The sequence below is a fragment of the Rana temporaria genome, chromosome 12, assembly GCF_905171775.1.
Source record: "Rana temporaria chromosome 12, aRanTem1.1, whole genome shotgun sequence".
Lineage (NCBI taxonomy): Eukaryota > Metazoa > Chordata > Amphibia > Anura > Ranidae > Rana > Rana temporaria.
Genome location: NC_053500.1, coordinates 117672275 through 117697802, shown reverse-complemented (window position 1 = coordinate 117697802; position 25528 = coordinate 117672275). Strand labels below are relative to the sequence as shown.

The 25528-nt window shown below is 41.3% G+C and overlaps 1 protein-coding gene across 1 annotated transcript; it reads left to right on the top strand.

The window, feature by feature from the left end:
• The first annotated feature begins 4098 nt into the window (after window positions 1-4098).
• LOC120918658 (interleukin-17D-like) lies at window positions 4099-24936 on the top strand. The gene is made up of 3 exons (XM_040330342.1): window positions 4099-4235; window positions 22351-22595; window positions 23907-24936. The coding sequence occupies exons 2-3, from the start codon at window positions 22351-22353 to the stop codon at window positions 24136-24138; spliced, it is 477 nt and encodes a 158-aa protein (XP_040186276.1). The 5' UTR covers window positions 4099-4235; the 3' UTR covers window positions 24139-24936.
• The last annotated feature ends 592 nt before the right edge of the window (window positions 24937-25528 follow it).

Here is a 25528-nt window from a genome sequence, read left to right as displayed (position 1 = left end):
GAATATTTCACTTTTATTGTTTCACTTTTAGCATTATTAAATTCACTGCTCCCGAAAAAACAGACGTTTTTAAAACTTTTTTTTTGCATTGATACATGTCACCTGGGACAGGACCCAGGTCCCCAAACACTTTTTAGGACAATAACTTGCATATTAGCCTTTAAAATTAGCACTTTAGATTTCAAATGTTCGAGTCCCATAGACTTTAATAGGGTTCTAAAGTTCACATGAACATTTGGTGTGTTCGCAAGTTCTGGTGCGAACCGAACAGGGGGGTGTTCAGCTCATCCCTACTTCTGACTTCCCTCTACGTAAAATATCATGGGCCAATCTGGGTCGTTTATCATTCCACACAAAACATATGAAGGCCTTCCGTATATTTCTAAAAAAGCTCTGTGGGAGTGAGATTTGCACTGTATGTAGAATATAAATTATTTTGGGTAGTATACTCATCTTTATAACACTCACTCTTCCAAACCAGGTTAGGAATTAACCCTTCCATCTCTGAAAGTCCCCCATTACCCCCATCATTAAGGCCCCATAGTTCAAGTCATACAAAAGTTTTGGGTCTGGCGTAATATGCATTCCTGAGTATATTAGAGATTTTTAATTCCATATCAAGGGATAAGAATTTTGTAAGGTCTTTGCCATAGCTAAAAGGACGTGACAGGCTAAGAGTACAGACTTCTCAAAATGTATCTTGAAATTGGACAAAACCCCTAATTTAGATACTTCTGCCATCAGCGCCGGTAATGAAGTCTGTGGGGAGGACAGATAGAATAATAGGTCATCGGCATACGCCAAGATCTTATGTTCAACTGGTCCAATTAACAGACCCTGGATATTAATATTTCTTCTTACTTTGCAAGGAAAGGGTTCCAATATCATGGCGAACAGTAGTGGAGACAATGGACACCCTAGTCTCGTACCATTGTATATTTGAAAGTAATTTGGCAATATACCGTTCACTTTCACTCTCGCTCTCGGGGCCGCATATAACGCCGATACCTATCCCATGCGATCGCCCACATTCATCCTCCTTAATACCTCTGTCATAAATACCCAATTCATCCTATCAAAAGCCTTTTCGGCATCCATTGATACTGTCACTACTGTTATCAGGGCCGTGTTGCATCCAATGAAGGATATGTAGGGCCCGAATGTTATCTCTGGCCTCACAACCCTTCATAAAGCCCGTCTGATCTGGATGTATTAGCTTTACTATATGGTCCTGAAAACGAAGGGCCAAAGTTTTAGCTATGAGCTTAGTATCAGAATTTAACATGGAAATTGGTCTATAATTGGCACAATGTTGAGGGTCCTTTCCTGGTTTAGGAAGCACCGTGATATATGCCAACAGGGCTTTTGGAGGGAGGGGGTTTGAAGCGTTAATCGAATTGAAGTAGCTACATAGTGGGGCCCCTAAACTTGAAATAAATTTATTTTAGTATAAGTCATTTGGCCCTGGGCTTTTACCCATAGCCAAGCTTGATATTACTCCATTCAGCTCCTCTATCACAATTTATTCCATCGGTCACCTCAGGTGGCAGCGATGGCAACTCCTTTTCTTCTATATTGGATCTCCGCCACTCGCCGCTCCACCGTGGTGGCCTATGGCTCGGGTTGGATAGTATATAGAGCTTCATAAAATCTATGAAATTCTGCCGCTATAGCTTGGGTTTCTACTATATTTTTATTTTGAATTGTTAAATTATGAACATGTCTGGAGTCCTGCTGTTTTTTAAGCTGTCTGGCTAAAAGCCGACCGCATTTATTTCCTTGTTCATAGAACCGGTGTGCATAATATCTAAACTTGTTTCTAGTTTTGTGATCCAGGCATTGTGTCAATTTACCTTGCAGAGTCTCCAATTTCTGACCGTCTGCTGGGCCTAAATATCTTTTATGTTTAATCTCTAATTCATTAATCCCTTCCAGCAGGTCTGTTATTTCTTTTTCTTTTTTAATCCTAGACCCTTGTGCTATCAGTTTGCCCCTAATCCCTGATTTGTGGGCTTCCCAGACAGCTTGTTTAGAGGTTTCTCCAGGCACGTTCATTTCAAAATATGTTTTTATTTTAAGGGTTAATGCCTCCACTATGCCACTATCATCCCACAGTGTCTCATTTAACCACCAGGTTCGTTCTAGGTGACCTGCAGAAACTGGAAGGAGGGTCAGGCCCCGTACACACGACCGAGTTTCTCGGCAGAATTCAGCCAGAAACTCGATGGGAGACGTATTCTGCCGAGAAAACCGGTCGTGTGTACACTTTTCGTCGAGGAAACCGACGAGCCAAAAAGAGAACATGTTCTCTATTTCCTCGTTAGTCAATGGGAAAAGTAGGCTCGCTGAGATCCTCGGCGGCTTCACAAGGAACTCGACGAGCAAAACGATGTGTTTTGCCCGTCGAGTTTCTCGGACGTGTGTACGGGGCCTTAAAGTTATAGGTGCATGCATGGTCTGAAATTGTTATTAATTCTATCGTGCATGAACGAATCCTTTCCAAGTAGAACTGATCTACCAAAAAAGATCTAAAAACGAGAGTACATGTTGTGAGTTTTAGAATAGTAACGTCTCCCCCACCCCAATCTCTCCTTCTTTCTGCTATATCGCAGAATACCTAGTCCCGTATATCGGACCTTACCTACTGGGTAAACCCTACCCTTTTGTCCACATGCTTTCATTTTTCAGTAACCGTGCACATCAAAAGGCCTCTTTAGTGAGGAGTCTGGCAGCCATTTTTTTCAAGCCTGTTTGTCATTGAGACACCTTATCGTTTTCATGCCCTGCCTAACCCCCCCCCCCCACCCTTCTCTCTAATCACAATGCCCCCTTACACTCTCTTCCCCTCCTGCACAGTCCTACATTCAGCAGGTTTCAGCCTGTTTTTTCTTCTCCAGCTGCAGATCTTGAAGATATTAACAAGAGGGTGATTACCCATTTGTAAATATGAAAAGACTCCCACTCTCTGTGAAGAACTCCAGTTGCTCCCGCCCCATGCTCTGCTGATAGGATGGCATGGTTGGCAAGGTGGTCAAGCTGGGAGGGGAGACACAGCCATGGCCACATAGCGGGAGGTGAGCAGACACCGCGGTCTGTGTAAGCTCTATCCAGACCGTGGTAGCCACTTACCTCCCGTTTGGCCTGTGTGGCCCGGTCATCAACAGGGCATGGACTGGTACCGGTCTGCGGCCTGGGGGTTTCGGACCCCTGCATTAGCCAGCTCTGTGGCCTGGCGGCCCGGTGTGCCCTATGGCCAGTGCGGGCCTGCAGGCTGTATTGAACCTCTAAGGCCGCGTACACACGGTCGGACAAAACCGATGAGAATGGACCGAAGTTCAGTTTCATCGGTCCAAACCGACCGTGTGTACGGCCCATCATTCTTTGGTCCTTCGGACCCAAATTTTAAAACTTGCTTTAAAATCGAACCGATGGACCGCTGACCGATCGGTCCAAACCAATGGTTAGTACACAAAAGCATCGGTTCAAAACCCGCGCATGCTCAGAATCAAGTCGACGCATGCTTGGAAGCATTGAATTTCGTTTTTTTTCAGCACGTCGTTGTTTTATGTCAGCGCGTTCTGACATGATCGGATTTTGAACTGATGGTGTGTACGCACATCAGACCATCAGTCTGCTTCAGCGGTGGACCGATGAAAACGGTCCGTCGGACCATTCTCATCGGATGAACCGGTCGTGTGTACAGGGCCTAAGGATTGCTGTATATGTGTCTTTATGGGCTCTGTGTTTACAAATATCTAATGTGAAAGGTGCTTTCAGCTCCATATATGGCAATTAAAATGATACTGAAAGATAGATGGTGTTACCCCATCCAAACAAATGGGGACTTTCCTACCCAACTGATACAGGTCGCTAAGACGCTGTGGCGCGTAAAACATGGACATCTCACAGCATGAAGTTATAAAATGAATGTTTTTCTATTTCCTTGCACCAAGCTGTTTTTCTTGTAACACACAAGTTCAAAGTGCATGGCAGGTGTGACAGCTCTGGGTGTGTGTTCTTTTTTTTTTTTTTTTACAAGCAGTTGAATTCTGGCTTTCACCCAGACAACCAGCCAATCAGTTCCTCATTCAGTTTCAGGTTACAACAGGTGATCATATCATATTGGAGGGAGGCGGTAATCACAGCAGGTTATAAAGACAGCCAACAATTCCATTCCACAAACTCATCTCTTGTGTCTTCCTTTATTAAGCCTGGGACTGAGAAATAGCTAAAAGGTGAGACCCGACTGGACACCAAGAATTAACTGCCATTGTTATCAATGTCATTAGAAATCTGATTCTTCAAAGAATTCCTGAGATTACACAACAGAAGGAGCTTTACATTGATTTTTTACATTAGAAAGAATGGAAAATGAAAATGAATATGATGGTGGGGATCTAGTGCCCTACCATCCATAGTGCAAGAGTTCACTTTTTGCATTATTAAGTACATATGCATGATCTATCTATCTATCTATCTATCTATCTATCTATCTATCTATCTATCTATCTATCTATCTATCTATCTATCTATCTATATATCTATCTATCTATCTATCTATCTATCTATCTATCTATCTATCTATCTATCTATCTATCTATGTATATCTATCTATCTCTACATATCTATCTATTATCTATCTAGCACCTATACTTCTGTTTCTCTATATTATATTAATCTATTAATATATCTATGTGTCTATTTATCTATCTATGTATTTTGCATGGCAGGTTTTTGCTGTCAGCTCAAAGACTAATCAGTTTCATATCGTTACATAGTATAGTTTAAACATAGTCAGGCTAGATCTTGTATCTATCTATCTATCTATCTATCTATCTATCTATCTATCTATCTATCTATCTATCTATCTATCTATCTATCTATCTATCTATCTATATCTTGCCTATTTTCCCACTGTCTGTCATCTGTTAATCTACATATTTGTCAATCTATTTGACTGATGGAAAATGGATAGATAGATAGATAGATAGATAGATAGATAGATAGATAGATAAATAGATAAATATAAACACAGTGAAATGAATAGATTGACAAATATGTAGATTAACAGATGACAGACAGTGGGAAAATAGGCAAGATATAGATGTTTATATTTCTCTATCTATCTATCTATCTATCTATCTATCTATCTATCTATCTATCTATCTATTTATCTATCTATCTATCTATCCATCTATCTGTCTATCTATCCATTTTCCATCAGTCATTTTGTCCACATATTACCACCTATCATCTATACATCTGTCCATTTTCAATCTATCTTTCTAATGATCTATCTATCTATCTATCTTTCTCTTTTGCATGGCTGATTTACATAGTTAGTCTGGTTAAAAATATCATTCTATCTATATTTTTCTGTTTTATCCATCATCATCATATCATAATATCTTTGAATATCTATCTATTATCTAATTAACCAGTGTCCCTCCATCTGCTAATCTGAGTATTTGTTTGTCTGCTTACCGTCTATCTGTCTAGTTCTCTATATTCTATTGTTCGGTCTATCTATCTATCTATCTATCTATCTATCTATCTATCTATCTATTTATCTCTCTGTGATTTCTGTATTTGTCCATTTCTGTCTTTTTTCTATTATCTATATATCTATCTGTCTGTCTATCTATCTATCTATCTATCTATCTATCTATCTATCTATTATGTATCTATCCATTTCCCATCAGTCATTTTGTCTCTCTATTTTACCACCTGTCATCTCCGAATCTGTCCATTTTTTCAATTCATCTTTCTATGTAATGATATTTCTATCCGTCTATCTATCTATCTATCGCTCTATTTTGCATGGTAGATCTACATAGTTAGTCTAGTTAAAAATGTCAGTCTATGTCTATTTTATCTATCATCACATCATCATACCTATGTATATCTATCTATTATCTATTTACCTACTGTCTACAATATGTTACTCTAAGCATTTGTATGTCTATTTACCATCCATCTTGCTATTTCCCTATATGCTATTAATCTGTTTGGCTATCTATCTATCTATCTATCTATCTATCTATCTATCTATCTATCTATTTATCTATGTGTTTATCTATGTCTCTTTTTGTCTCTCTGTAGTTTATGTATCTGTCTATTTCTTTTTTCTTTTCTTTCTTATTATCTATCCATTTTCTATCAGTGATTTGTCTCTCTTTTTATCCATAATTCTATCTATTTTCTCTTTATCTTTCTATTCATCAGTATATCATTCTGTCATCTATCTATCTATCTATCTATCTATCTATCTATCTATCTATCTATCTATCTATCTATCTATCTATCTATCTATGTAATATGAAGGGACAGTACATCTGAGTACATGTAATGTTCCTGAGAATATCAATCCTATGCTGTTATTTGCAGGTTGCTGTAAAACTGATAATATGATGCAGTGATTGTGAATTACTCCGGTTTTCTTGGCAAGCTGTGTTTGCAGGCAGAAAAAAAGTTTTCTTTGTATCAATATCTCCATATCTCCATAGTGACATTAAACCTTAATTCTTGGTTCCAGACTACAGCTAAAAAGCAACCAATATTTTTGTATTTTTTTGTATTTTATTCCTGCTATTTGCGAATCTTCTGGCTTTGACTCTTTCTATGTTATTTACCTTGAACAAGTATCCAGTTGAGAAAAGAGACAAGAGATTTGGATACTTGTCCCATAGGGACTCCATACAGGACAATGGCCCAGATTCAGTAAGAATTGTGCCTAAATTACGGAGGCACAGGGCAACGATTTTGCCCTGCGCCCCCGCAAATTTGCGCCGCTGCCCTCGATTCACGGAGCAGTAGCTCCGTAAATTGCGAGGGCGCGCCGGCAAAATTGCCCGGCGTAAGCGCGCGCAATTTAAATGATCCCGCAGGGGGCGGGAATCATTTAAATTAGGCGTAAAGCGCATGCGCCGTCGGGAAACTTTCCCCATTTAGGCTGCAGTCGGCGGTACGATGTTCCTGAATCAGGAGCATTCGCAACGCCAGCGCAAGCAAGCAATTGCGCTGCGTAACTATGGTTACGCAGGCGCAATTGCTCTCTGAATCCGGGCCAATGATTGCAGTTGTGCTGTATTAGAATGCATGTTGCAGTATAACGTATGTAATGACATGGGGGTTGATTTTCTAAAGGCAAATAGACTGTGCACTCTGCAAATGCATTTGCTCCAGAGATTAGTAAATGAGGTAAGGCTTCACTTTGCAAAGAATAACCAATCACATGCAGGAACAAAATAATAAAAAAATGCATTTTTGCTTGCACATGACTGGATGACGGAAGTCAGCAGAGCTTTTGCTCATTTACTAAGCTCAGAAGCAACTTGCAAAGTGCACAATCTATTTGCCTTTAGTAAATCAGGTCCAGGTAGAGATCAGCATGTTGTAATTGTTTGTGAAGGACACAGTTGGTCAGACTGGTATAAATCAGACATAAATATGACTCATGCTCTTTATGGTTTAAATGTCCCTGCAAATATAAACCAGGAGTATTCTCACCCTCATAAGCTGTAGGGTGACCACATTTCCAAACTACCATTCAGGGACACCCCCCTTCCCAAAAATCAGCTTGTGCCGCAACGAATCACAGCACAGTGATTGGACACAAGAGGCAGGATTTATGATTTCTCCAATCACAAGCAGGGGGAGGAAGATTGTGCTCCTCCAGGCATTCCCGGCCAGAGCAAGTACCGTCAGTGAGTAAAGCAGTGATGTGGCGGCCTTTTTTGGGGGCATCAGATTGGCCGGGGGGGGGGGGGGGGGGTTGGTTGTGTCAGTTTCATTCCAGGACATTGTATTGTCCTGGAATGAATGTGCCCGGGACAGACCTGCAAATTGCGGGACTGTCCCGGGCAATCCGGGACACATGGTCACCCTAGGGAGCAGGGGACACTGGAGCAACAGAGCGTCACACCTGGCCCATAGCACCTGCAGTATCTGTGTCGTAGTATGTGCTATGTAATAAGAGATAGGTCTTCTCTATGCAGGAATGTGGAGATGGATTGTTTACCTTTCGAGTGGAATTTTACAGATTGAATTTACCTGTGGATGTGTCATTGATAGCTCCTGCTCCACTCGTTTCATTTATTTGCTATTGTAATCGCTTGCTATTGCTATATCACTATACACCTTATGTGTTTTATATATATATATATATATATATATATATGTATATATATATAGATATATATATATATATATAGATATATATAGATATATATTATTATACAGGATTTATATAGCGCCAACAGTTTGCTTATATATATATATATATATATATATATATATATATATATATATATATATATATATATATATATATATATATATATATATATATAATGGTGGCCAACTCCCATCACAAATGCTACCTAATTGTAACTGTAGGTAGAATCCACAATTCACAGCAGATATAATATTTAAAGCGGGAGTTCACCCTAAAAAAATGTTTTAACCTTAGATTGAGGCTCATTTTGTCTAGGGGAATCGGCTATTTTTTTTAAAATCGAAGCCGTACTTACCGTTTTAGAGAGAGATCTTCTCCGCCGCTTCCGGGTATGGTCTTCGGGACTGGGCGTTCCTATTTGATTGACAGTCTTCCGACAGGCTTCCGACGGTCGCATCTATCGCGTCACGAGTAGCCGAAAGAAGCCGAACGTCGGTGCGGCTCTATACGGCGCCTGCGCACTGACGTTCGGCTACTTTTGGAAAATAGTGACGCGATAGATGCGACCGTCGGAGGCCTGTCGGAAGACTGTCAATCAAGAAGGAACGCCCAGTCCCGCAGCCCATACCCGGAAGCGGCGGAGAAGATCGCTCTCTAAAACGGTAAGTACAGCTTTGATTTAAAAAAAACTACCCGATTGCCCTTGACAAAATGAGCATCAATCTAAGGTTAAAAAAGCTCATTTCCGGGTGAACCTCCACTTTAACTCCAATAGGCTGCCCTATGAAGAGCAACAAAACCTCCAAAGTAGCTCATGTAGCTCTTTTGTCACCAAACTTTGCATATTTTACGCGTTTTAACACCCGCATAAATGAGCATCTGCTTGTTGCGTTTTGGGGTGCTTAGGAAAGTGAAAGTCACTAAACTTTCAGCGTTCAATGTCAATACACAATCTGGCGCAGGGGAAATAAAAAATCTTTGCTACTATATTTTTTGGTATTATAAATCAAATAATTGAACACAGATTCAACCTATTTAGTAACATGTATTTTGCTAAGTGAACAGCATTGACTTCTCCAGTAAATCTAACTCACTAAAAAAGATTATTCTATGGAGTTGATTTACTAAAACTGGAGAGTGCAAAATCTGGTGCAGCTGTGCATGGTGGCCAATCGACTTCTACCTTCAGCTTGTTCGATTAAGCTTTGACAATAAAACCTGGAGGCTGATTGGTTTCTATGCAAAGCTGTACCAGATTTTTGCACCAGGTGACAGCGCACCACTGGAGGGCTTTGTTCTAAGGTAAGTTTTGCATATTGTGCTGGTATGCAATGCATACTAGCACATCATGCCATTACCTTGCAGGGTATGTTATTTTTTTTAAATCAGTAGTTTACTACTGCTTTAAATTGGTTGTAAAGCCAGAAGATTTTTTTTAATGCATAGCCCTCTGATTCCTGTTGTACTAAATTGTAATGTAACTGTAATGTCTGCCTTTATTTTGTTAAGCGCTGCGCAAACTGTTGGCGCTATATAAAATCTGTATAATAATAAGTAATAATAATTAAGATAAAAACCCTTCTGTGTGCAGCAGCCCCCCTAATACTTACCTGATCCCATCTTGATCCAGCAATGTTGCAGGTGTGTCTCGGTGGCTGCCTGGGACTCTCCCTCCTCATTGGCTGAGACGGCAGCGTGGCGCCATTGGTTCCCAAAGTCAGTGAGCCGATGAGAAGAAAGGATGGGCGGGGCTGAACCGTGGCTCCGTGTTTGAATGGACACACAGAGCAGCAGCTCGGCTCGGGTGCCCCCATACCATGCTCCTTGTCCTGGGGGCACTTGGCAGGAGGAAGGGACCAGGAGCTCTGGTGGAGGACCCGAGAAGAGGAGGATCGGGGCTGCTCTGTGCAAAACCATTACACAGAGCAAGTTCATATAACATGTTTGTTATTTTTAGATAAAAAAAGCTGAGACTTTAGTATCTCTTTAAGAATATGGAAGCACTTGAATGCCCACGCCTGGTAACAAGTTTACTTGAAGCTGACCATACACATTTCAATGTTTTTACTCTATCTTTCAGCCCATCCAAAAACTATGTAGTGCAAGAACCTGCCTGGCTGAATGCAAATGTATGCAACATCTCATTTCTTTTCGTTAACTCTTAAAGTGGAGTTCCACCCATAAATATAACATAAAAAAATGTCATTAGTCCTTTAAGAATTTTTTTTTTTTTTTTAGATGCCTTCAAAGTGTTGTTGCTAGGCAGAATAGTTAATCTTCCCTCTTCCTGCACCTAGGTGCTTAAGCTTCCTAACCTACACCACACAGACTCCTGGGAATGTAGTGGGTGTAACTTTCCAGGAGTCTGTGCACTCCCCAGTCTCGAAGAATCATGTGACTTGGACAGTACAGGTGCTGAAACCTGATCTGAAACCTATTACACTGCTTGTGCAGCACTGAGCATGTGCGAGATCTGCAAGGCTGAAATCCAGGAAGTCATACAGTCTGGCTTCATGATGCCCACACTTAAGATGGCCCCAGTCAATTTCTATTTTATAAAGTGTCTAAATGCTGTAACAACCTAACAAAACGGACCTTAGTTTACAGACTAACTTTACTAGACTACATTAAGCTTGTGTATTACAGGGGTATTTATATTTAAAAAGTGAAATTGTGGCCGGAACTCCACTTTAAATAGATGTTACATAGATTGTATTACTATTTTTCAAATCCGTGTATGGCAGCATGGGAGCCATGGAACACGACTTCTGGCTCCTGTTCTTTACATTGACAGCCATTGTTAATACAGTAGACTCTGTCCAGTTGCTTGGGGAATGGATGTTTCTGTAAAAAGGGGGTGGCAGGGACGGACTGACCATTGGGGCTCTCGGCCACTGCCCGAGGGCCCCATGCCACTAGGGGGCCCCATCAGGATTGCCAGGCTCAATAAAACCAGGGACAGTATGTACAAATCTGTGTTTTTTTTAGATCTGTCCCTGATATGTCCGAAACCGACATGCTTTCGATGTGAAAATCCTGAGATTTTAGCTGCCCTGCCTCTGCACTGCCTCCTGGCATGGTGGCCATCTGTAAGCCCAGGGGCCCCATAATCTTCTATTGCCTGGGGGCCCCATGAGTTGTCAGTCCGCCCCTGGGGGGTGGGCAAAATAATAGAAACATCTAGAAATACTAATCACCCAACAGGGAGTAGGGCCACCTTTGGAACAGCTCCAATCCCTCTTAGAATGCTGTCATGCAAGTCCTGAGTGTGTGCTGAAATTTTGCACCATTCTTTTAGAAGAAAAGCCTTCACTTGTCTTAAGGATGAAGAAGGAGGGGCTCCTGAACTTCAATTTTAAGTATGTAAAGGCAAAACTTGTTTTTTGTTTTCAATAAAGTGGGGCAAGGGTTAGACCTTAGTCTTTTTTTTGTGATTCGTCACCGAGACAGAGGGGTTAATTTACTAAAGCTAGAAAGTGCATAATCTGGTGGAGCTTTGCAAAGAAGCCGATCAGCTTTTTTTTCTCAAAGCTTAAAGCGGAGGTCCGACTTTAAAAAATAAATAAAAATAAATCAGCAGCTACAAACATTGTAGCTGCTGACTTTTAATAAGCACACTTACCTGTCCAGGTTGCCCGCGATGTCGGCCGCCCGAGGCAGATCCGTCCCTTGGACCGGGTCCCGGCGCCGCCATCCTCACTAAGGGAAACAGGCAGTGAAGCCTTACGGCTTCCCTGCCCGTTTTCCTACTGCGCATGCATGAGTCGCACGGCTCGTGCATGCGCGAGTCGCGTGCCTATTTGTGAATGGGAACACCGTCCTGTGTGTCCCAGAAGGCAGCGCGCCTCCATTTCCCAGGAGGCTTCGCGAGGAGGAAAACACAGAACCTCACCGCGGAAGAGGAAGAGGCAGATTAGGACAACCTGCCTAGTAACAGCAATTTCTGGTAGGTATAACAGTTTTTTTATTTATTCTAGCCTTTTTAGCTATTTTTTTTTTTAGGCTGGACCTCCACTTTAAAGCGGGAGTTCACCCATACATTTTTTTCCCCCTTAGATTGATGCTCATTTTGTCTAGGGGAATCGGCTAGTTGTTTTAAAATCGAAGCTGTACTTACCATTGTAGAGAGCGATCTTCTCCGCCGCTTCCGGGTATGGTCTTCGGGAGTGGGCGTTCCTATTTTGATTGACAGGCTTCCGACGGTCGCATCCATCGCGTCACGAGTCATTTCGGAAAATCATGACGCGATGGATGCGACCGTCGGAAGACTGTCAATCAAAATAGGAACGCCCAGTCCCGCAGCCCATACCCGGAAGCGGCGGAGAAGATCGCTCTCTACAACGGTAAGTACAGCTTCGATTTTAAAACAACTAGCCGATTCCCCTAGACAAAATGAGCAGGAATCTAAGGTTAAAAAATGTTAGTTCCGGGTGAACCTCCACTTTAATTTAACAAGCTGAAAATAGAAGCTGATTGGCCACCATACACAGCTGCATGAGATTTTGCACTCCAGTTTTAGTAAATCAACCCCAGAGAGGGCAATCCCAAATATTATGCCGCGTACACACGACCGTTTTTCATGTCATGGAAAAAACAACGTTTTTCTCGACTTGACTCCTCTCAAGTCTGCCTTGCATACACACGATCCTGTGACATACAACACGTACAATGGCACTATAAAGGGGAAGTTCCATTCGTATGGCACCACTCTTTGGGCTGTTTATGCAAATTTCCCTTCTCATAACTTGCTTCTGAGCATGCACGTTTTTTTTTCCTATCGTTAAAGCCTACACACGACCATTTTTCTTGACGAGAAAAACGACGAGAAAAAATAGAGCATGTTCTAAATTTTTTATGCCCATTTTTCATGTCGAGAAAAATGCTCTGGAGCCTACACACGATCGTTTTTAACGACCAATTTTAAAAATGGCATTTTTCTCGTCATGAAAAACGGTCGTGTGTACATGGCATTAGAGTTGTCATCAGAGCAAGAGATAAGAGTATATCATCCAATAGGGACCAATGTGACAACTAAGATGGAAAATCCCTAAGCAAAGAAAAAAAAGATTTTCTCTCTCTCTTTCTGTTGAGTATAAAGCAGTGGTCATCAACCCTGTCCTGGCCAGGTTTTATGTATTACCTTGGGGAGATGCAGACGAGAATACTGCAATCCAGGGCTCAAGTCCTGCAGGAACGCATGGGAACGGAGTTCCTGCACTTTTTTCACAGCAGGAACTCAGTTCCCTTTGCAGGACTAGAGCAGCCGAGAGCAGCCGCCCAAGCCGACTGAGCAGCAAATGATATCCCCTGTGGTGTATTTCAGTTATCTTGCAAACCTGGCCTGTTAGTGGGCCCTGAGTACAGGGGTGATGATCACTGGTATAAAGGACAGAAAGTCATAGTTACATAGTTACATAGTTACATAGTTAGTCAGGTTGAAAAAAGACACAAGTCCATCCAGTTCAACCACAAAAAAATAAACAAACAAAATAAAAAACACAATACAATCCCATACACCCAACTCCATACCCACAGTTGATCCAGAGGAAGGCAAAAAACCCCAGCAGAGCATGATCCAATTTGCTACAGCAGGGGAAAAAATTCCCTCCTGATCCCCCGAGACGTCAGTCTCAAGTCACTTCCTAACTCTATGCAAAACAAAAAATATGGCTACTGTAGCTGCTGACATTAAATATAAGAACACTTACCTGTTCAGGGATCCAGCAAAGTCAGCACCTGAACCGATTTCTCAATCAGCTTTGGGTGCAGGTGATGGCATCTTAGATAAGAAAACTGTCATTGAAGCCTTGCAGTGTCCGGCTCACCCGAGCCCCTGTTTTACTTACCTGAGCCCCAAATTACCGTGGGCGCGATCCCGCATCGCTTTCCCCACGGCTTGTCGGCTCTTCATTGGATAGATTGATGGCAGCGCAACCACTGGCTCCTGCTGCTGTGAATCAAATCCAATGACGGGGCAGGACCGAGTCATACACACGGTGGCTATGTACGCCGAGTGTATCACACGGGAGCGTGCCCGCAGGGTAACCTCCTCGGGAGAGAGCTTCCCAGAGGGGGTTAGCTATTGCGGGGAGGAGCCGCGAGAGCCGCCGTGGAACCCCAGAAGAGGACCACTCTGAGGACAGGGCCACTCTGTGCAAAACGAACTGCACAGTGGAGGTAAGTATGATATGTTTGTTATTTATTTATTTTTTTAAACTGAACCTGTAGTATCCTTTTAATTATCCAATGACGGGCAAGGGCAGGTCCTTAACCAAGATGGTTCACTGAGACTGCAGTGGCGAGACATAGGGGTTGATTTACTAAAGGCAAATAGACTGTGCACTTTGCAAAGTTGCCCTCTGCAAGTGCAGTTGCTCCAGAGCTTAGTAAATGAGGTAAGGCTTCACTTTGCAAAGAGTACCCAATCACTTGCAAGATTTTTTTTTTTTAAACAGCATTTTTTGTTTGCACATGATTCGATGATGAAGTCAGTAGAGGTTTTGCTCATTTACTAAGCTCTGGAGCAACTTTGCGACGTGCACAGTCTATTTGCCTTTAGTGAATCAACTCCTGAGTGTATTTATTAAATGAACCCCATAAAGTCAGGTACTTCATTCTTCTATCTAGCAGGAAAGAGTACATCTCCGCACTGCCAAAACAGGATTGCAAACATTTTGGCTAGCAGAACAAGTCATTAACTCATTATAGTAGGGTTGTCCCGATACCACTTTTTTAGGACCGAGTACAAGTACCGATACTTTTTTTCAAGTACTCGCCGATACCGAATACCGATACTTTTTTTTAAATGTGTCCCCAAATGCAGCCATGTCCCCCACGAATACAGCCATGTCCCCCACGAATGCAGCCATGTCCCCCATATATGCAGCCATGTCCCCCACATATGCAGCCATGTCCCCCATATATGCAGCCATGTCCCCCACATATGCAGCCATGTCCCCCATATATACAGCCATGTCCCCCATATATGCAGCCATGTCCCCCACATATGCAGCCATGTCCCCCACATATGCAGCCATGTCCCCCACATATGCAGCCATGTCCCCCCACATATGCAGCCATGTCTCCCCATACCTAGATGCCGCCATCGCCGCCGCCGCCTCCAAGTTAATCAGCGTGCGGGGAACATTACAGCTTTCATTTGAATAGCTGTCTGTACCCCGCCGTGCCGCGTATAGACACTCCCCCTTGCTCGGGATTGGATGGGTGATCTGCACTTTGATAGACAGATCACCTGTCCATTAGCCGGCGGCAGCTGCAAGTACTCCCGCAAATGCTTAGTATCGGTCCCGATACCGATACTGGTATCGGTATCGGGACAACCCTACATTATAGGCATCGGTGTATTTACTGCAGCTGCTTGCCTGGTGCTCGGCTATAGGCTGGATTCAAATATCCACATGCATTACTGCAATGCATGGTAATGCACATGACATTAATTTTGAATGGCATCCACCCACCTCGACCAGCTTCGTTTGGGTTCACCACAAAAGCTCTCTTCCTCGGTATACAAAGAAAAAGAGCCGCTGCTCCAGGTGTATGATGATAACCTGAGGTGGAATGTTTCGTAGAGTGCCAGCCCTGGCCCGCCTCCGTGGGAAACTTGTAAGAAAAGAAATGGCTGCACATCCAGGAATTCTGATTGCCTTTTATTGTTCAAAGTGATGACACCAAAGACACCAACACGAGGTCACGTGACCTCGTGTTGGTGTCTTTGGTGTCATCACTTTGAACAATAAAAGGCAATCAGAATTCCTGGATGTGCAGCCATTTCTTTTCTTACAACTCTCTTCATCAGTAGAGGGACCAGGCACATCATTGGCTCTGCAGAAGCCCTGCCTGCCCTCCAAGGACTACATAGTGATCTATGTAGAATTCCTGGTGGCTATGTATTTTTTCAGTTACAGAAGTCACCACCGTTAAAAGCTGAATTAAAAAAATTGCGACCAGGCGGGCTCTTTATTGCAGAAGAGGCATGCAAGATCTTTTCTGTAATGAAATATAACTACCTGCCTGTTGCAGTTTTCTTTAAAATGTACACAGAGCTGTGAACACGCTGGAGTTAAGTCACCCCACACTGGGCAACCAAGACGGCTGAAGACCAGCACCTGGAGGAATCCAGGGAGAAGATACCAGCACCGTGAGGAACCTTGTGGATGTTGGACCATTGGAGAGAAGATAAGTATTGTGGACTTTGGGAGTAGAATGGGAATCCAGTAGGGGTGCAATTATATGCTGCCTCCCACCAACTACCAATGTGAGCAGGTGCAAATTTTGCCAAATTTTTATATGAATCCTAGTGACGCCCCTGGTAGAGACCACAACAGATAGTGCCATGCAAATACTAAAGACAGAGATGTACAGTCACCAGTACTCTAGATGTATGTTTCCCGCATTTATTGTGGAAACAATGTCATACAAGTCAGAAATGGCCAATAGAATATGTAAAGGGACATATTCTGGATGTTAGAAACCCATGTTTATAGACAGTCATAAAAACCCAAAGCTCTTTCGGACCAAGAGGCATGATGTTGGATGCCAGTGATGACCATTGGTGATTTATCCTTCCCATTAACGTGCTGGAATGATTGTTTCAATGTTCTTGTTGTTCTTTTATGTTTGCCATTACTATTCACATTTTCATTTCAATAAATGAGTACAGTAAAACCTTGGTTTGAGAGTAACTTGGTTTGAGAGCGTTTTGCAAGACAAGCAAAATGTTTAATTTTGCCTTGATATACAAGCGATGTCTTTATATACAAGTAGCGTCATGTCACAACTGAGTATAAAAAAGAAGAAAGGAGCCTCTAAGTGTAGCAATATGGTTACATTTAACCCCCTTAGCGGTATCCCCGAGCGTGACTCGGGGTGGTTTTTCAATGCTAGGATCGGTATCCCCGAGTCACGCTCGGGGTAGATGTGCAGAGCGTGCATTGGCGCGGCTTACCTGCTCACAGCATCCACAGACAAAGTTACTTACCTTGTCCCTGGATCCTGCGATGCATCCCCGCTGTGTGAGCGAGTGGGTCCTCGCTCGATTCACAGTGTCCCCGTGTGCCGCCGATCTCCGTTCCCTGCGACGTTACGACGCACGGGGGCGGAGAACGGCGCCAAATTCAAAAAAGTAAACAAACACATTACATACAGTATACTGTAATCTTATAGATTACAGTACTGTATGTAAAAAATGCACACCCCCCTTGTCCCTAGTGGTCTGTCCAGTGCCCTACATGTTCTTTTATATAATAAAAACTGTTCTTTCTGCCTGCAAACTGTAGATTGTCCATAGCAACCAAAAGTCTCCCTTTATGTCAAAAATTGTTTTAGAGCCGCTAGAAAACAGCGATAATAAATTATAATCACTTGCAGAATTGAGCGATAGCGATTTGTGGGGAAATTCGTCATAAAAAAATAAAAGTAATGGCAGCGACAATTCTGCAACTGAGCAAATTTTTGTGATTTTGAGTTGATTACATTATTGAATAATTTTTATTATAATTATATTATTATTTGTTATAATTATTTATAATTATTTATTATATTATAATTTATAATTTTGTTTTTAAAAAAAATTCATACCCGGGATGCCTACTAGACTCTTTTTTGGTCAGATTTAAGTGAGTTATTCCTAAGAATTACAGGCCTACAGTATAAAACGCCAAATTTCCTTGCAAAATAATTGTACCGCTTTTGGTACGTAATTCCAGACAGAATCATACCGCCAGGGAGGTTAATGAAGGTACAACATTTAGCAACTTATTGCTACACTTAGAGGTGCTTCTCTTCTCTTTTATACCCTGTAAAAAAAATGCTTTGATATACAAGTGCTTTGGATTGCAAGCATGTTTCGGGAACAAATTATTTTCGCAATCCAAGGTTTTACTGTATATGTATTTGGCGAGGCCAGCACACTCAGGGATTGATTTACTTAAGGGAAATAGACTGTGCAGTTTGAAAAGTGCAGTTACACTCTGCAATTGAGAGAGCAGAGCTTAGGAAATTAGGTAGACTTCACTTTGCAAAAAATACCCAATCACGTGCAAAGAAAATAAAAAAACAGCAGTTTTGCTTGCACATGATTGGATGATGGAAGCCAGCAGAGCTTCTGCTTATTTACTTATTTATGGAGCAACTGCACTTGCAGAGTTCACAGTCTATTTGCCATTAGTAATTCAACCCCTCTGTACCTTCTTCTGTGTGTAACTTTTTATACCTGAGACTTCATGCATTCTTTGTTACTAATTTAAGAAAAATGCTTTTGATCCCCTATCTGCATTAGATTAAATGTCAGCATATTTGTGGAATCTGGATGGGCCGGTTCCATGAAATGTGAAGGGTTTTTGTTTAAATTTAAACCCAGCTGTGACAGCCCTGGAGCTTAAAGTGAAGTGTTAAGTGAAATTGTCCACAAACAGGTGTATTTAAAGACACGCATTCTGTGCCAACCGAGTGTCTAGTGCCGATTGTTGTAATAGAAAAAAAAAATCAAAACAAAAACATTGCGAACAAAACCTTTGACCCGTCTAACCTTTTTACGTTTCCTCCATAAAAATCCATGGAAACCAAGCATGCTTCAACCTAGTGCAACCTTTTTATGGTAAAGCAATAATGTAGAAAGGTCAACTATTAGTAAATCATTTGCACGCATTGTGTATATGGTTTTTAAAGTAGATATAAACACATTTACTAAAATCTCATATAATCTTTAACATGTTAAAGGAGAAGTACAGCCAAAGCTCATTTGACTGTACTTGACCTGTGGATTTCAGCAGTGTAGATCATTCTGCAATCCCGTGACCCATTTTCAGCTGACAGCGGGCTGTAGTACGCTGTCTGCTAACGTCAAAGAGCCGGTCCAGGCTCGGGCATGATCGTGACAATGAAGGTGGGATCTGCCCACATGCCTGGACAGGCCCCCGGCTCAGCCTCTGCCCACATGCCTGGACAGGCCCCCGGGTCAGCCTCTACCCACATGTCGCTCCCGGCCCCTCCACAGCTCAGCGCTCCAGTGAGCGAAGGTGGGGGTCAGAGCAGACAGCGGTGACTGACAGACAGCAGCTTTCTGCTTAGGGAGCCCTGAGAACCGAGCGATCAGCAGTGTTCGGTCACCCGGTGAGCATCCACCTAGGTAAGTATGATTCTGCAAAAAAATTATAATAATTTCTGATACTATTAAACCTGCAGCTTTTGTTTAAAATAATACCTGGTAATCCTGCTATGAAGGTCCTTTCTGTTATAGGGTGACAATGTTCAGTCCTTGACTCCCAACTGTGCTTTAGTGTTGTCACCATGTCACACGGCCTTGACAACAAGTGGCCGTTTCAACAGGCATTATTTGGGGTCCCAGTTGTCAGTATCAGGAAATCTGCTTTAGGGGATGCTGTGCAGTCATCACTGGAGGGCATGTAGGCAGGAAAAGGCTGCATGAGATCAGATTTAACAATGAGATTTAACTGCCTCTTCTGCAGCCCCAGTGTAAAAGCCTGAGTTCTTTCACACTGGGGCGGCACGCTTGCCGGACGGAAAAAAAAGTCCTGCAAGCATGCATAAATGTAAATGTGCATCTGATGCCCATAAGACCAATGAGGTCTGTATTTTCAATTTCAACACAATATGATTGATTTATAATTATGAGGGACATATGCCTTATTACATCTGTCAAGGGGAATTGTGTGCAAAGCTGCAGAATAGAAGATGAACCAATGTCGATACTAGCTGTTACTTTGGGTGATAGGTTTGGATTTTTGCTTTAGTTAAAAAAAAAAAAATGTCAATAATGTTTTATTTCTTTTTTTGTAACAAATAAAATAACCAAAAGTATATCATAACATATAAACAATTATACAAAGAAAGTATAAATATCAGTTACAGCAATTCAAATCATATAACACTATAATACATAATTTTTTTAAATTGGGTGTTTAGATATAGCATATAAGTATTATTGAAAGCCCAAAATATTAAATGCAAAATAAATATTCAAATAAATAAAAGAGAAGTCTAGGAACAGGGATTAAAAAATTAGATGGCGAATTCCCTTAATAGAAGTTGACAAAAACCAAATTAAACTCTGGATTACTGTAACATGCACAATTTACATTTATGAAAATTTGTACCTAAAGTCAGACAAAATACTGTACAATTTTTTGTTGTTCATGAATTTATTTAATCTTAAATTCACATAGGAGAAATTGACAACCTGCTGCTTCCAAGCTCTAGCAATAGATTGTATCACTGCAAGAAGGGAAAAGGTAGCTAATTTCTGTTGCGTTTTAGGTATGGATTCTATCTTTACATGTAAAAGGGTTATTCATGCATTTAGTGCATTTATTATTGAAAAACAATAGACATTAAATAGAAAACTTCTTTACAAAAATTGTTCATTACAGGGCAAGACCACCATAGTTCATATTTTCAATCTCACCACATTCCAGCAATCACACATTGAAATAATTTGGAGTAAAGTGAGTTAATCTAGCTGGCGTCAAATACCAACCAATCAGCACTTTATATGCCCTATAGTATTTATATTAGTAGAATATGTTGAGGCTTTTATTATTCTTGAGAGGTTTTGATAACAAGTTTTTCTGTACATCTATAAAACAATAGGAACAATATATAATTTTTTTCAATTTACCAATGGAATTATACAAGACACTTTAAGAATTTTATGTATGATAAAAAAAAGCATTGGTGGTCCATGATTTCAAAGCACTGGAGTTTTCACGAGAGGAGGGGGGAGGGGAATTGTCTTGGATTGTAGCGAGTGAAAGAGCCAGTGACATACATTTATTGGCTTATTTGTGAGAATCCCATAGTTTTTAAACTGTGTAATAGCAAATTACTCTTTTTTATGGTCTACATTTGGGAAGAATCCATAAAATTGAAGATTGGAATGTGTGACCAAAATACGTTTTTAAAAGAAACCTACAGCGGAATATCTTCTTTGGAATGTAGTAATGAAAATTTGGTGATTTGGGCAGAAATATAGTATTTGTTTAACCACTTAAGGACCGGACCATAATGCTGCCTAAAGACCCAAGGTGTTTTTACAGTTCGGGACTGCGTCGCTTTAACAGACAATTGCGCGGTCGTGCGACGTGGCTCCCAAACATAATTGGCGTCCTTTTTTCCCCACAAATAGAGCTTTCTTTTGGTGGTATTTGATCACCTCTGCGGTTTTTATTTTTTGCGCTATAAAAAAAAATAGAGCGACAATTTTGAAAAAAATGCAATATTTTTAACTTTTTGCTATAATAAATATCCCCCAAAAACATATATAAAAAAAAAAATGTTCCTCAGTTTAGGCCGATACGTATTTATCTACCTATTTTTGGTAAAAAAAATCGCAATAAGGGTTTATCGATTGGTTTGCGCAAAATTTATAGCGTTTACAAAATAGGGGATAGTTTTATTGCATTTTTATTAATTTTTTTTTTTTTTACTACTAATGTGGCTGTAGGAATGACGTCATCGATCGAGTCTCCCTATAAAAGGGATCACTCGATCGATGCAGCGCCATAGTGAAGCACGGGGAAGCCGTGTTTACATACGGCTCTCCCCGTTCTTCAGCTCCGGGGAGCGATCGTGACGGAGCGGCTATAAACAAATAGCCGCGCCGTCGTCCCGGATCGCTCCCCGAGGGGACCCGACCGCCGCAAGTCGCGGGGGGGGGGGTCCCGATCGGACCCCCCACCCACGTCTAGGCAGGGACGTACAGGTACGCCAATGTGCCTGTACGTGCCATTCTGCCGACGTATATGTACATGCGGCGGTCGGGAAGGGGTTAAAGCAGGGCTGTTTTTCTCAAACAATAGGTGCTGGAACTCAACCATGACCCAAAACCCCTCCACCCTACACACACCCTCCAAATAACATCAAATAGTGGGTGTGGTCAGTCAAATTTCACGAACAGTAGGAGGGTTTTAAAAGGGGCATTAAATACCAGAGTGCAGAGCTATCACTTGTAAACACAGAAACCAGACTTCTGTATTTACAAGTAATTGATGAGCAGGCACCAAGGGTCTGAGCCAGAGGTGGTGGAACTGAGTTCCACCAAGTTCCCCCTGAAAAAAAGCCCTGGTTTAAAGTATTTTTTTTGTTTCTGCGGCATTTGAATACTTATATTTGACCTGTCTTGTGCTATCTTTTTACAGATGAAGCTGTTGCTGGCTCTGATCTTCATCTTGATGTATATGGAATGTGAAGGAAAACAGAATCACAGATGCAAAAACCCCTCTGAGGAACATTTGAGGAGTAAGCTCGAAAGACTGGCACCTGATTCCCTGCATCTCATCAGGCAAGACAATGTGCCGGACATTAAGATGAAAAAATGCCCTTCCAGCATCAATATTTCATCCGAGCTGATGCAGGACAGAAGTATTTCTCCCTGGTCCTACAGGTAAAAAAATCCTGTCTTCTAAAGTCTTTCTGTTATTTGTCCTTCTCAAGGAAAGCAATGCTTAGGGATATTGACAGCTAAAGAATTTTTATGGAGAATTTCTATGTAGGAGCAATAGTCCCCATAGGACAGAATGTGTGTTAGGTCTACAGAACACCTTCTCCTTTCTTCATTTCCATAACATAGGGAGTAAAGTATTCTATAATTCGCAGAGGTAAACTGGGCAGGGCTGATAACACACTTGAGATAACACTGTAAAGCAAGGGTCCTCAACTTCTGGGCTGGGACCTATGGCCGACCGGAAGATGAATGACGACTGTGGTCCAGACAGGCCCATCACAGATTGCGGTCGATGATCACCTCCCATTGTGCGGACATGCCTGTGTCTCCTCTCCCCGCCCCACGACAATGTCATCCTATCAGCAAAACGGGAGGAGCTGGAGATCTGCACAGAGAGGGAGCGGGAGTCTTCTCATCTTAACAAGTGGATAATCACCCGCTTGTTAATATGATAAGTTGGGCCTCCGTCCAGAGAAATGGGGCAATGTGATTAGAGAGATAAAGGGGGGGGGCATGACTGCAAGAGGCACTGTGATTGGGGGGGCTGTGATATAAAGGGGAAATGTGATATAAAGGGGACAGAACTGTAATTATTACAGTGCCCCTTAAGAGTGCAGTCCTCTTCACATCATGCCCCCCACTCCTTTACATCACAGTGTCCCTTTTACAGTGCAGTCCCTCTCCCCCATTTTATAGTACAGTCCACGTTACATTAATGTGAAGGGGACTGCACTGCAAAAGGGCACTGTGATATAAAGGGGACTGCACTGCAAAGGGGCACTATGTCAAACGGGGCTGTGGTATGAAGGGAACCAACCCTGCATCCCCCAGTCCCTGGAAAAAATGGCAGCCAAGAAACCAGTCCCTGGTGCAAAAAAGGTTGGGGACCGCTCCTGTATAGTGTGTAGGAAGTTAAAGGACCAATGAATTTCTGGGAGGATCAACAGCCCAAGGATGGAAGTGAGGTACAGCTTGTCTGTCTCGCAGGAGTGCTAAGTATGTTTTTCGTATTTACAGGGCTGATTCACAATGCCGTGTGCTTCAATGCATTTTTGTGAATATGTTAAAACGCACCTAAACAGGGTCTACAATTTAGAGCAGGTTGCAATGTCTTTATGATTTTTGAGTACACATCTACTTTACCTTGATAGTTTTCAGATCAAAAAATATGAATGTAATCTTTTACTGTTACTTGGGACAAATTTATTTACGTTTGACAGTCTCTCACCTTCCTTCTTCTTTCATATTTAGAATCAATGAAGACATGAACAGATATCCTATATCAATTGTCGAGGCCTACTGCCTGTGCAAAGGCTGCGTTTCATCCAAACCCAACTCGATGGTCAGTGTGCCATTCTACAAAGAAGTGCCAATCTTATACAAAACTTCCAAGTGTAAGAAGTCAAGATTTGTCTACAAATTACGAAACATTCGAATCGCTCAGTTCTGCATCTGTCGATTTTTAAATGTCTCCAAACAATAATCGTCAGTGATCACCGGTGAATCTGCTATGATTTTTGATCTGGAGATTTTGTTAAAGAATAACCAAGTTTGGATTTAATGGGTTGACCTCTTCCAAGTTAAGCGTTTTTTAACGTAACTTAACCCAAGATAAAAATTCTGAACGTTAAAAATTACGTACATTTAGTCAGTAGTGAGTCCTGCTGTGGAAAAATGTGCATTGATGAGAGAAATTACTGGATGAGAGTTAGACACCTTAGATACAGGTTTGCAAAAAATCCACAAATCTGCTAAATGTTTTTTTTTGGGGGGAAATATAGAAATGTGACACCTATGGAAATAAAATTAAGGACTAAAACCGAGCCACTGTAAATATCCCAAATACTTCAAATTCACTAAGAGCTCAAATGCAATTCACTGAAATAAAATCTACAAGGTTAAGTAAATGTATTGATATCCAGTTTGTGTGGATAAGGGGTATGCATTTTTCTATTCTTTTTGTACATGTATTATTGTATGAAGTAAGTTTTTTTTACTTTTTTATGATAAATTGGGTGTCTCTTTTATTAGAGTTCTAAAGCTGGACACACTTTTTCAGTTACCAACTACATATTTAGGATTCCTAAAGGACTTTTGCCACTTACTATGTCTTCAATTGACTGAAGCGTAGCTTTAGAAGATGATAAGGCCATATGGACAATCATTGTAATATATACATACTGTTCTGCACTATGAAGTTGCATGTTCACATTTTTTTATGCTTTGTAATGTAAAGTTTATATGTTTTATTAATAAAATTAAGGATAGATATTTGTGCAATAATTTATTTAGTTTACCGTGCCAGTTTTTGTGTTTTTGTCCTTGAGTATTATAATGGTGACCTGCCTTCTTCTTGTGTGGTTTCAGTTCAGAATGTAACTTTTTATACACAGGATAATAAACTCCAAAGAAACTTCTTTCATTAAACGTATTGTATTGCAACTATCAGATAAAAAAGTCAAATGGAGATAGGGAATAGATAATCACATAGCAGCATTCCATACTTTACGACTATGACTGAGTAATGCCACGTACACACTATCAGGCTTTTACTCGTCCAAAAGCTCATTGGAATTCCGATGAATTCCATTGGAGTAAAATAGAACATGGAATTCATCGGAATTTCCGATGGAATTTTTTTCGATGGGGCATTCACACGGTCGAAATTTCCATCTGACTTTTTCCATCGGAAATTCTGATCGTGTGTATGCGGCATAAGTTGCATAGAAATGGTTGGTCCATAATAGGTTTGCTTTCAGAATATACATGGTAAGTGATCCACAAATAAGTGTGAGTGTACAACCAATATAAACTCTGGTCAAAATGGAGTAAGACAAAAAAAAACACAAGGACTTGAAAGATCAAGAAACCAT